The sequence below is a fragment of the Mobula birostris genome, chromosome 8 (genome assembly GCF_030028105.1).
Source record: "Mobula birostris isolate sMobBir1 chromosome 8, sMobBir1.hap1, whole genome shotgun sequence".
Taxonomy (NCBI): Eukaryota; Metazoa; Chordata; class Chondrichthyes; order Myliobatiformes; family Myliobatidae; genus Mobula; species Mobula birostris.
Genome location: NC_092377.1, coordinates 141547759 through 141561440, shown reverse-complemented (window position 1 = coordinate 141561440; position 13682 = coordinate 141547759). Strand labels below are relative to the sequence as shown.

The window sequence follows — 13682 nt, the reverse complement described above, 5'->3', positions numbered from 1 at the left end:
GTGTCGTGTCAACATAAAATAAACGCAAATGTAATAAATCTGATCTTAAACCAAAAACTCTGGAATAAGGTGGCTGACCTTGTCGTGCAGCTACAGATTGGCAGGTATGATATTGCGGCCATCACTGAGACGTGGCTAAAGGATGCAGGTCTCTGGGAGCTGAACGTCCAAGGAGACACGGTGTATCGGAAGGATAGGAGGGTAGGCGGAGGGAGAGGCGTGGCTTTATTGGTAAGAAATGATATTAAGTCATTAGAAAGAGGTGATATATGATGGAAAGGTGCAGAATCTTTATGGGTTGAGCTAAGAAATCACAGGGGTAAAAGGACCCTGATGGCAGTTATTTATAGGCCTTAAACAGCTGTAGTGATGTGGACTACAAATTACAACAGGAAATAGAAAAGGCTTGTCAGAAGGGCAGTGTTATGATAATTGTGGGGGATTTTAACATGCGAGTGGACTGGGAAAATCAGGTCGGCACTGGTTCTCCAGAGAGAGAATTTGTACAATGTCTGTGAGATGGCTTTTTAGAACAGCTTGTTGTTGAGCCCACTAGGGGTCAGCTGTACTGGATTGGGTATTGTGTAATGAACCAGAGGTGATTACAGAGATTGAGGTGAAGGAACCCTTAGGAGGCAGTGATCATAACATCACTGAGTTCACTGTGAAATTTGAAAAAGAGAAGCCGAAATCTGATGTGTCGGTATTTCAGTGGAGTAAAGGAAATTGCCGTGGCATGAGAGAGGAACTGGCGAAAGTTGACTAGAAAGGGACATTGGCGGGAAAGACGGCAGAGCAGCAGTGGCTGGAGTTTTTGTGAGAAGTGAGGAAGGTGCAAGACAGGTACATTTCAAAAAAGAAGAAATTTTCGAATGGAAAAAGGATGAAACCGTGGTTGACAAGAGAAGTCAAAACCATAGTTAAAGCACAGGAGAGGGCATACAAGGAAGCAAAAATTAGTGGGAAGACAGAGGATTGGGAAGTTTTTAAAACCTTACAAAAGGAAACTAAGAGGGAAAAGATTAACTATGAAAGGAAGCTAGCAAAGAATATCAAAGAGGATATTAAAAGCTTTTTCAAGTATATAAAGAGTAAAAGACAGGTGAGAGTGGGTATAGGACCAATAGAAAATGATGCTGGAGAAATTGTAATTGGAGATAAGGAGATGGCGGAGGAACTGAACGAGTATTTTCCATCAGTCTTCACTGAGGAAGACAACAGCGGTATACCGGACACTCAAGGGTGGCAGGGAAGAGAAGTGTGTACAGTCACAATTACGACAGAGAAAGTACTCAGGAAGCTGAATAGTCTAAAGGTAGATAAATCTCTCGGACCAGATGGAATGCACCCTCGTGTTCTGAAGGAAGTAGCTGTGGAGATTGCGGAGGCATTAGCGATGATCCTTCAAAAGTCGATAGATTCTGGCATCGGTCCTGAGGACTGGAAGATTGCAAATGTCACTCCGCTATTTAAGAAGGGGGCAAGGAAGCAAAAAGGAAATGATAGACCTGTTAACTTGACATCGGTGGTTGGGAAGTTGCTGGCTTCGATTGTCAAGGATGAGGTTACAGAATACCTAGAGGCGTATGACAAGATAGGCAGAACTCAGCATGGATTCCTCAAAGTAAAATCCTGCCTGACAAACCTATTACAATTTTTTTGAGGAAATTACCAGTAGGCTAGACAAGGGAGATGCAGTGGATGTTGAATATTTGGATTTTCAGAAGGCCTTTGACAAGGTGCCACACATGAAGCTACTTAACAAGATCAGAGCCCATGGAATTACGGGAAAGTGACAAATCTGGATAGAATGTTGGCTGATTGGCAGGAAACAGAGAGTGGGAATAAAGGGATCCTATTCTGGTTGGCTGCCGGTTACCAGTGGTGTTCCACAGGGGTCCGTGTTGGGGCCGCTTCTTTTTATGTTGTACATCTACGATTTGGATTATGGAATAGATGGCACTGTGATTAAGGTTGCTGACGATACGAAGATAGGTGGAGGGGCCGGCAGTGCTGAGGAAACGGAGAGTTGGCAGAGAGACTTGGATAGATTGGAAGAATGGGCAAAGAAGTGGCAAATCAAATACAATGTTGGAAAGTGTTTGGTTATGCACTTTGTAAGAAGAAATAAACGGGCAGACTATTATTTAAATGGAGAAAGAATTCAAAGTTCTGAGATGCAACGGCACTTGGGAGTCCTCGTACAGGATACCCTTAAAGTTAACCTCCAGGTTGAGTCGGTAGTGAAGAAGGCGAATGCAATGCTAACATAGAAACATAGAAAATAGGTGCAGGAGTAGGCCATTCGGCCCTTTGAGCCTGCACCGCCATTCAGTATGATCATGGCTGATCATCCAACTCAGAACGCTGCACCAGCCTTCCCTCTATACCCCCGATCCCTTTAGCCACAAGGGCCATATTTAACTCCCTTTTAAATATAGCCAATGAACTGGCCTCAACTGTTTCCTGTGGCAGAGAATTCCACAGATTCACCACTCTGTGTAAAGAAGTTTTTTTTCTAATCTCGGCCCTAAAAGGCTTCCCCTTTATCCTCAAACTGTGACCCCTCGTTCTGGACTTCCCCAGCATCGGGAACAATCTTCCTGCATCTAGCCTGTCCAATCCCTTTAGGATCTTATACGTTTCAATCAGATCCCCCCTCAATCTTCTAAATTCCAACGAGTATAAGCCTAGTTCATCCAGCCTTCCATCATATGAAAGTCCTGCCATCCCAGGAATCAATCTGGTGAACCTTCTTTGTACTCCCTCTATGGCAAGGATGTCTTTCCTCAGATTTGGGGACCAAAACTGCACACAATACTCCAGGTGTGGTCTCACCAAGGCCTTGTACAACTGCAGTAGTACCTCCCTGCTTCTGTACTCGAATCCTCTTGCTATAAATGCCAGCATACCATTCGCCTTTTTCACCGCCTGCTGTACCTGCATGCCCACTTTCAATGACTGGCGTATAACGACACCCAGGTCTCATTGCACCTCCCCTTGTCCTAATCGGCCACCATTCAGATAATGTTGGCATTCACTTCTAGAGGAATAGAGTATAGAAGCAGGGATGTGATGTTGAGGCAACATCAGGCACTGGTGAGACCTCACTTGGAGTACTGTGGGCAGTTTTGGTCTCCTCATTTAAAAAAGGATGTGCTGACGTTGGAGAGGGTACAGAGAAGATTCACTAAATGATTCCGGGAATGAGAGGGTTAACATATGAGGAACGTTTGTCCGCTCTTGGACTGTATTCCTTCGAGTTTAGAAGAATGAGGGAAGACCTCATAGAAACATTTTGAATGTTGAAAGGCATGGACAGAGTGGATGTGGCAAAGTTGTTTCCCATGATGGGGGAGTCTAGCACGAGAGGGGCATGACTTAAGGATTGAAGGGCGCCCATTCGGAACGGAAATGCGAAGAAATTTTTTCAGTCAGAGGGTGGTGAATCTATGGAAGCTGTTGCCACGGGCAGCAGTGGAGGCCAAGTCATTGGGTGTACTTAAGGCAGAGATTGATAGGTATCTGAGTGGCCAGGGCATCAAAGGTTATGGTGAGAAGGTGGGGGAGTGGGACTAAATGGGAGAATGGATCAGCTCATGATAAAATGGCAGAGCAGACTCGATGGGCCGAATGGCCGACTTCTGCTCCTTTGTTTGTCTTATATATCAGGTCAGGCAGCATTTGTATGGAGGGAGTAGCAGTTACTATGTTGTTTCTTTTAACCGAGACCTTATTTTGCAGCAGGAACTACATGGACACACGGAAGGAAAATATTTTGCAAAGACGGTGATACAAAGTGTGTTAACTCTAATTTCGGCACCACAGTTGTTATACGAGATTGCATTGATTGCAACATCATTGAGGTTATTTCACATTTCCAGCACCTGACTTTTGGGAAGTTGTTATTCTATATTCACAGATGCTATCTGTCTGGCTGCACTGTAATTGTGGAGAGACGAGGACTTCAATCTTCATTGAGATGTGTATATCATGAGGGGAATACACAAAGCTTCCCCCCAAAAGCTGACAACTCCATGACTCTATCGATGCAAATGCTGGAAAATGGAACAACTAAAAACATACTATGGAGGAACGCAGCGAAATATGCATTATATTTGGTATAAATTTTCTCGCTGCTTCAGCTTGCGATCAGTGTCAGCCGTGACAGCATTTTATCTCGCTCGACTGCTGAGCTCTTTCAAACGCTGTGTCGAGTCCAGTACTGCGTACTAAATGTACCTGCCTAATTAATATCGGTGCAAACGTTCGGTAACACAAATTGCGATCACATGACGGGAATAATTTCGACATAACCCAATTGAGTTTCACTTCACTGGCGGCGGGCTATTAGCCCGCGCTATTTTACAGCTGGGACATCATGGGGTCATCAATCCAGCGGGATAGAAGGGACAAAATTCTGATTTTTACCTGAGCAGATGACACCAGCATCATTGGAGTGAGACCACCCATAATGACCCCATGTGTAAGATTTACACTCCCGCAGGGTTGCTTCGTTTCCGTTGCACTGAATATTTTGGACCACAACGGGTCCGGAACCTGCTCCAAAGTGAGCCTCGCCCGGGGCATCCACCGCTTTGCCGCAACCCAGCTCCCGGCACACCACAGTCGCGTCTTGTAGGTCCCAATTATAATCATGCACAGTCCCCCAGATTCCCCGGTAGTGAACCTCCAGTCTCCCGGCGCATCGACTGCCTCCGTTCATCAACCTCAACTTCATGCTTTCTGAAAAATATCAGTTAATGGGAGATCAATCTTTAACGTTAGTTTAAGATTGCGTCTACTCAATGCTCAGTAAACCGCTCCTTCTGCCCACCCATCCCAAGCATTTAAACTCCGCAGGTGCCATGTTATGATCAAACGAACTGTCAGGCTGTGGCAGACAACGCACGAACTGCTAAACGTGACAAAAACAGAGAGTAAACTCGTGATCATTGGGTGAACCGGGAGTCATCCGGTTGTTCCGGAGAGCAAAGCGTTTCCCAGCGGAAAAAAAAAGGCTGAGCTGAGGGATCGTTTTCTCTTTTCGGAGAACAGCTGTTAGACTGCTCGGGTCATTGTCCCGCTGCACTCAGCCCTCATCAATTCAGTGATAGAACCGAAACTTGTTTGGACGGAAGGAGACATTCCTCTAACTGGGGCCCAAAGGAGAAAGGGTTAAAATGAGCCTTAACGTGATTTCAGCCTCAAATCTCAAAAATAAACTGTGTGAACTCCTTTAAGCTTTTGGACAATGCCAGCGGAGTCATTTCTCTGCCGAATCACTGCACGGGATTTCAGCAGTCACCTCTCAGCTTGATTTTCAGTGACAAGCAGACCCAGCCCTACGCGAAATGATAATTAAGAAACATTACCTGATCGGTCAGGCTGACAATCCCCCGGACGCCCTAAAACAAGGGGAAAAAAAAACATAATTAGATTTAGTGGTGGAGCTGTCGCGTTGGGACGTAGAAGCGGAGGTGTTCATGGGAGGCGGGTTATCAAACTTATAAATCCATCAGCCAGAAATGTCTTAATGATGTGAGGCGGTGTATACCGAACGGTTATAGAAGAGTGGTTTCACTTTCTCATATATTTGTTTTAATGATACCATTATCACAAGTCGACAGCTGTTACTTCACATCGTGTTTTTGCATTGGAAATTACTTTCGGTGTGCTGACATCTGGACACATCCTCACATTGTGAGGTTAGAGATCACATCTGTTTAGTTCTCCTCTACAACACCTGTGGATGGCCGACGACTGGTCCGCCTCTACGAGTGTAAGGCAAGTGAGACACAGGAAAGTAGTTTTTTAGGACCGCGGTAATTACCCTACCCGACTCGTGACATCTCAAGTTTGCCCAAATTAACTGGCTTTAGCGAAATAAAACAGCCATAGAGCACTACAGCACAGAAACAGACCATTCAGCCCATTATTCCGTGCGTACCGAGTATTTTTCCCAGTCCCATCTACCAGCACCCAAAGCATAGCCCTTCGTAGCCCTCTGACCTATGTAACTATTCAAACGTCTTTAAGTGCTGCAATTGACACCACATCCACCAATAGAATTCACGATTCTTTACGTTCGCGCCAACGTCTGAGTGTAGAAGTCTCCCTCTGATTCCCAGTAAATATTTCATCTTTTACCCGAACCCATCACTAAAGTTGAGGGAAAAGTCTTGCATATATTCACTCTATCTGTACGTGACATAATTGTGTATGTCTCTGTAAGCTGTTCCCCAAATACGATCCATGGAATAAACTGCAAATCTGTTCAAACTTCCTCTGTAACTCAAATCTGCCAGTCCTGGCAACATCCTTAGCAGTGGTGCGATAAAGTTTGTGAACCCTGTAGAAAATGTGATCAGACCTTTGCATGTGCTAAAACTAGATAAAGAGAACCCAATTAAAAAAGTAACACAAAAACACGATACTTGTTCATTTCTTTATAAAGAAAAAAATCTAATTATTATATGTATTTGTTGGAAAAACAAATATGTGAACCTTTGTTTTCAGTAACTGGTATGACCACGTTGTACAGCAATAACTGGGATGTTGGTGAGCTTCCCCGAATGAACTGCTGGCTTCATGTGCTTCCACAATATTTCTATAGGATTAAGTGCGGGACTTTGACTCGTCCATTCCAAACTCGAAATAACATCTTTTTGAACCATTTTGGTGTTGATTTACTCTTGTCTTTCGGCTTGTTGCCTTGTTGCATTATTCAACTTCTCTCAAGCTTCAGGTTTCGGACTGTCACCCTGACATTCTCCTGTAAAATGTCTTGATACAATTTCTAATTCATATTCCCTCCATGATTGCAAACTGCCCAGGCCCTGAGGCAGCAGATCAGCCCCAAACCATGACGTTCCTTCCATCATGCTTCACAGTTTAGATGAGGTTTTGGTGTTGGTCTGCAGTGCCCCTTTTCCTCCAGACATAGCAATGTGCATTTCTGCCAAAAACGTTTAACTTTTTTCTCATCTGTGCACAGAACGCTGTCCCAGGAGTATTGCATAACATCGAGGTGGTCTTTTGCAAAGTTGAGAATTGCAGCAAAGTTTTTTTTTTCGGAAAGCAGCGGTTTCCTCTGTGGTGGATATATGCACAGAAATTGTTGCAGGTATTTTGCTGTTACCTTTAGGTTGTTTTTCACCTCCATCAGTATTACACGTTGTGCTCTTGGTGTGACCTTTGCAGGGTAACACTTCTCGGAAGACTATCAACAGTATTGAGTTTCATCCAATGGTAAACAATTCCTCTTACTGTGGTCTGTGGACAGTCCTGAGGAGCTATCGGATTGGGTTAAGGTGATGGGCGGTGGAAGAGTTTAAAAGAAGTAGAAGTAAAAGTCGGCACATTTTGCTCTGGACAGTTTCAGAGAAGACAATGATTGCACTTAGCAAGGACCAACAAATATAAGTTAAGTTTAAGTCGCGCTTCTGTGACTGGGCCAGTGTTGGAGTGAAGAGTTGAGGCTTGGCTCATTGAGGCTTCCACGAGGAAATATTGTGTTTTAATGTATTATTTCTCTTATTGCATATCTGGAGCAGTGCGGTACCGGATTTGATACTGAAATATTCCCCTTGCCGGATGTGGAAATGCGGAGAGACCTCCTGTGTCCATGACGACCACAAAAGTGAAAATTTGAAAATACAAATTGTACGTTTCTGCCTGAGTAAAAGGCAAGATTAACAGGTTCAATATACTTTAGTTTTTGAGAGGTATTGAGCCCCTGGTTAAGGAAAACAAGGAGCATTTGTTCCAGTCTGCCTATACAGCAGGTATAGGCAGACTGCAACAAATGAGGTACTTGAGCAGTACAAGGAATGCAGGACAAGGAAATCAGGAACGGTAGAACAAGACTTGAGTTTTATTTTGTTGCAGAAAAGGTGAGGGAGAATCTTAAGAGCTTCTAAAGATACGTTAAGAGCAAATGGATAGCAATGGACAAAATTTGTCCTCGGTAAATCATTGTACTAATCTATGCGAGGAGCAATTAGAGATTGGCAGTGATCTTAAATGATTTTTTTTGCATCTGTATTTACTCGGGGCAGTTAAAGATTTTATAGATTTGAACCAATGCAGCAGCGAGTTCTTGGACCCCATACAATGTACAGAGCAGGCAGCGTTTGTTCTCTTGGGGCAAATTAGATTGGATAAACTCCCGGGTCCGGATTCTCTCGAAACCTGAACAAGGCTAATGCAGAGACTGCAGGGGCCTTGGTAGAGCTGTTCAAAAGATTTTTATCCACGCATGAGATACCGCAGGATATGAGGATAGGTGTTGTTGTTCTGTTGTTCAATAGAAGCTGTAGGGACACGCCAGAAAATCGTAGACTTGTGAGGCTGACATCAGAAGTGGAAGGCTATTGCAAAATATACTAGGAGACCGCGTACATAGGCATTTGGCTAGAAAGCGATCGATTAGGGATAGTCAACATGAGCTTGCCCGTGGAACGTCGTATCTAACCAATCTTACACAACTTTTCGATTATGTTCCGTGGAAAGGCGATGAAGGCAAAGCAGTGGATGTTGTCCACACTGAGGTTGCAAGATCTTTGACAAGGTCCCGCATGAAAAATTGGTCAAGATCGTTCAGTCGCTTGGCATTCAAGAAGTAGTAGTAAATTGGATTAGACATTGGTTTTACAGAAGGATCCAGAGTAAGGATCTATATGATTGCCTCTCACACTGGAGACCTGTGACTTCTGGCATGCCGTAGCGATTGGTTAGGTGAGCGATAGCGCACAAAGTAGTGCTGCAGACAAGAGGACTCTAGTAATAAAGATCCATCGTTCCGTGTGTAAGGGGGTTTCAAGTGGCGTCACAGGTAGATAGGGTCGTAAAGAAAATCTTCACATAACAATATATCGAGTACAGGAGCTGGGCTGTTATCTTGAAATTCCATAAAACATTACTGAGGCTCAAATTGGAAAATTGTGTGCAGTTTTGGACCATAAGACATAGGAGCAGGATAAGGCCATTCAGCCCAAGAAGTCTGCTCCGCCTTTGCATCGTTACTGTTCACGGATCCTACTCAACCCCATAAACACACACGAAATGCTGGAGGATCTCAGCAGGCCGGTCAGCATCTATGGAAAGGGAACACTCGAGGTTTCGGGCAGCTACCCTTCGGCAGGACGTCTGCAGTACACTTGTCCATAGATGCTGCCTTGCCTGCTGTCTTCCTCCAGCATTCTCTGCAATTTGCTTGGTTTACACCATCTGCAGATTTTCTCCTGTTTCACACTGAACTCCATACACCTGTCTTCTCGCCATATCTTTTGATACCCTGACCAATAAATAAACGATCACCTTCCGCCTTAAATATACGCACGGACGGGCTTCACGATAAGTTGAATCACCACTGTAAATTATCTCTTTTATGTGGGTGAATGGTACAATCACGCCAGTAGATTGAGAAAGAAATTGAAAAAGGAGTAACTTATAAAGGGGTTGTTGCTGATCAGCGCAGACTCGGTGAGTGGACGCGGATCTTTGCATGCTGCTTGTTTGCATGACGATATAACTCTGTTTTCGGACGGTGAATTTAAGTTATCTTTATTTGCAACGGGAAATATAACGAAACAAAATTCTGCTATTTAAAGTTCCGCAGGCGTACGTATGCTGACGTATATTACAAATTAACTTTGAGGTTGCTTAGATGTTCCCTTAATGAGAAGTTCTGAAGAATAATTGCAGCGTGAAATAGTGCCTGTCACGGTCCAATTCCTACGAATGTCTTATGGATGAAATAGCCATCTTTTTGTATTCAGACCAGCTTAAGCTATCCTTAAATACAGAGAACTAGTATCCCCTCGGATATCACAATCCCGAGGAAGAAGCATTCATAGTCAAAAAACTTTATAATTTGTGTACCCCTATTCCTTGGAGTGAAACGTTTCCGAAACACATCTGTGATTAAAAGTTTACAGATGCCACATTCTATTTTAACAAGAGCAGCCAACCACAGAAAAATGCAACAAACAAGCTAAAAGTAAACAATATAGATAGTAGCACTCGACAAATTAGTTTGTATCAGTCGAATAAAAGGGAATTATTTTATTCCTTTTTCTTACCATAAATGTTAAGCAACAACTTGATGTTAACTCAATTTCTCATTTATTTGATGGTGCTGTCTTCTACAAGGTTCCCACTATTTGACAGTCAAGCAATAAACATATTGAATAAAATATTCAGAAGGAAATAAAGAATATAGTCGCGTGTTTATTTTACTAAAATCTTCCCATTGTTTAACTTGGACAGAGGAAAACGGAATGTGGAATAAAGTTCAACTGCTCAGGAAATGCGATTCCACGCGTGCATATAATGGAACATGGGAAAGTGCATTGTCAAAAAGATTGGTTGCTTTTCTCAGGACGCATAAACGTCAACATTTATCTTTTAAAACCAGTTTGATATATAATCACACATAAATCAAGATATTTGATAACTCATTGATTTCCAACACATTATCATCTGTATAAAAGTTTCAGTGTTAGCATCCTTCGAAGAATTTAAGAAAAATAAAAATAATATTCTGCGTCCTCACAAAATGCTGCAGGAACATGCAGAACTGGCAGCATCTGTGGAAAAACGTAAACAGTCGACGTTTCGGGCCGAGTCCCTTCATCGGGTCATTTTTCTGTATACTGCTTTAATTTCCAGCAATTCCAGGTTTTCTCTTGTTTTCAATATTAAGTGTTCTCAACATAATAGAATGATTTTATTAATGAAAAACGTGACCAAAATTTGACCTAAAATACATTGCTCAAGCTCCTTTGCTTCACAGTGCCGTGTGGTGGTAGAAAGAGCGATAACTGATAATTACCAGTGATAGGAATGGATGCGAGCGTTCAACTAGGAACAGCTCCAGCGGTGGCTGCTGCTCAAATTCACTGAATTAAGCACACTACACTCCGGTGTGTTGTTTCGCAACAGTGACTACTCTTCAGTTCTGAAAAACTCCGATGAGTATTCCGGTTGTAATATCGATTCAGATTACTCGTTAGTTTATGGATGGGGATTTTATGAGACGAACAAATACTATACTGAAAGGAGATAAAGAATACAGTCGCCATTTTCACAAAGTTTTGCACGGTAACTTTAACCCGGACAGAGGGACCACGAAAGTGGAAGAAAGTTCAAAATCATAACATCTGCGATACTTCACATCTCTAGATTAGAACTCGGGAAAATACACTAAGAAAAGCATGTGTTTGTTTTCTCTGGGGCGTACAAAAGTGCTGAATTAAAATGCAGAATTAAATAATATTGTATATTTGAAGATAGGAAATTTGAAGAATAATTAATCTGCAGCACTCTTTGGAAGTTCCACTGCTCCCAGCTTTCAAGTGTTGTATTTAAGAATAATACCAGCAGTGTTAACTTTAACAGTGTTCACTGTATACCAGGATAAATGTGAAAAGCCATTTCAAAATCTGAAATAACTGCATTTTAAAAAAAATGCTCACTTCACGGGTTCACATGTTACCAGATAGCGGTGTAATTCATAATTTCCAGTGATAAGAATGTGTGCGAGCGTTGAGGCTCTAACGGCTACAGTTTCAGCGTCTGTTCAAGCTCAATGAGTTATATACACCAAATTCTGGTGCACTGTGTCCCAACAGTTCTTGCTCACCATGTCTGATAAACTCAAATTAATAACCAATTTAGCATGATAATTCACAGATGCTGCGGATGTGGTGTTTATGAGAAACATCCCCATGGACGGTCCCAAGCCAGGCAGCGAAAAGAGGAGAGTTGGCCACGGGGCTAGCAACCCAATCCCAAAGAAATCTAGTGCGACAGAAAAAATAACAGAAGCTCTAAAAACCTCATTTCTGGCTCAGTGGTCTAGCAAGCTACTCGAGCATGTCGGCGGCCTATGCCTCAGTAAGTCTGATGGGTTTTAGTAAGTGTTTGTAACATTAAGATACACAAAGACATTGTTTAGGTGCTATGTCACTGTTTACTGTCTGACAGAAATCTCAATGATAAGCTCAAAATCTGAAGTTCATGATTTCATGGAAACACTTACAACAGGCCAAAAACCATACTAACAAAAGAGAAAGAGAGGGCAAAAAACTTCCAAAATACGTATTCAATTTAACTACAACGTTAATACAACATTTCAGGGCTCCATTTCTATCATGTCAAATCAGAAATAAATCAGACCATTTTCTGGTCTCTTTTGCCATTTGTCTCTGAAAATTAAATCACATTAAGATTTGATTTCGATAGTTGAGCAATTGACAGGAGAAAGGCATTTTCCACTGTTTAAACATATCCACATTTTCTTCATCACAATGTCAAACTTGAGAGAGAATCACATTTGTTTTTGTATTCCACACTCCACATCTACTGGTAACAGAGCGATAACATTACACGGAAGTACTGTAGACATTAATAGAAAACAACACACCAGTAACAGAATAATCTCAATAAACTCACATTTCCAGATCTGCAACATAAGCAGTGCCGACAACGACCACAGCATTCCGTAGTAGTCAGTGATAGCGGTGGTTCTTGAGTTTAAACCTTCTAAAACGTTCTAACATTCCGATTGATCTGAAAGCTCACTCTTTGACACCCACTTTTTATGGTAAAAAAAAATCAAGCCATAGATTTTCACAACATGTAGGCATGCACGACAGTTTACTGAAATGCGCCAATGAGAAAGGACATGTCCTTTCATGGATTTCTCGGATTCATTTTCACTTCCTCCTAAGAAACAATGAACTGAGTAAAGTCATTGACCCGATATTTCCACTCTAAATGCATTTGGTCATATAGATTTACCGGCGCCGAGAGGATTATTGAGCCCATTACAAAGACTGTGTTTTAGAAAAGTGGTCATTGTCTGTGATCATGTTTCTCATTTGTCACCTACCCACGGCACAGTTTACCACTTTAACAACTGATTCCGAGATCCCGTCCCGATGCACGCTATCAGCAAGCGCTTGAAAACGCCTCTCCGTGCTGAATGCCCTTTAATTACTTTTCCTGTGTGACCAACATTCATGGAACCAAAGAACAAAAATATTATAACTTATCACACAGCTTTATTCACCTCCGTCTCTCAATGTCACACCAAATATTCTATGTTGTTTCCACACGAAATGACTAAAGAAAAAATGATGCCATTTTCCCGGGCATAAAAGTCAGTTTACAGAAATTTCTCAATTCCCTAGAAGGGAATAATATTCTCCCGCACCCATGATCATTTTAATGTGCCTTCAAATGTACTTTAAGTCTATTATTTCGAGCTTTCAGCATCCGTCCATATATTTTGCTAGGATCATCATCTCCTATACTGCGTAATGTATTTCTTTCACCAATACCATTTCTCCCTCACACTCTCGCACACCTTGCGTTAAAGATTCTGATATGCCCCACTTCTCGAAGACCTTCCTTCTTATTGTTTTTACCTGAGTGACAAATTTCTACTACATTCAAGTTTTCTTTGAAAATATCTTAATGTTCATGGATAGAAATCCAGCTGCAAGGAGTCAGCTACACCAAAGCGATGCAGAACAATGAGTGACAGAACAATTTGCAGCTGAGAGGAGGAGCCGGAGACATTTGAAAGTTTGCAGGTAAGAACTTGTTTAGAGAGAACAAAAGGTATTGATATTATGGTGAAAGTTGCCGTGTACTGCTGGTTCCTTTTTGTT

The 13682-nt window shown here is 42.3% G+C and overlaps 1 protein-coding gene across 1 annotated transcript in view; it reads right to left on the bottom strand.

Annotated features, from left to right (window-relative positions):
• Window positions 1-13682, bottom strand: part of LOC140202073 (scavenger receptor cysteine-rich type 1 protein M130-like) — an 80234-nt gene that overhangs the window by 39077 nt on the left and 27475 nt on the right. The window contains exons 2-3 of the mRNA XM_072266933.1: window positions 5376-5408; window positions 4432-4746 (exon numbers count right to left, since the gene is read on the bottom strand). Of these exons, the coding sequence (XP_072123034.1) occupies window positions 4432-4746; window positions 5376-5408 (348 nt within the window). The remainder of the gene's footprint in view (window positions 1-4431; window positions 4747-5375; window positions 5409-13682) is intronic.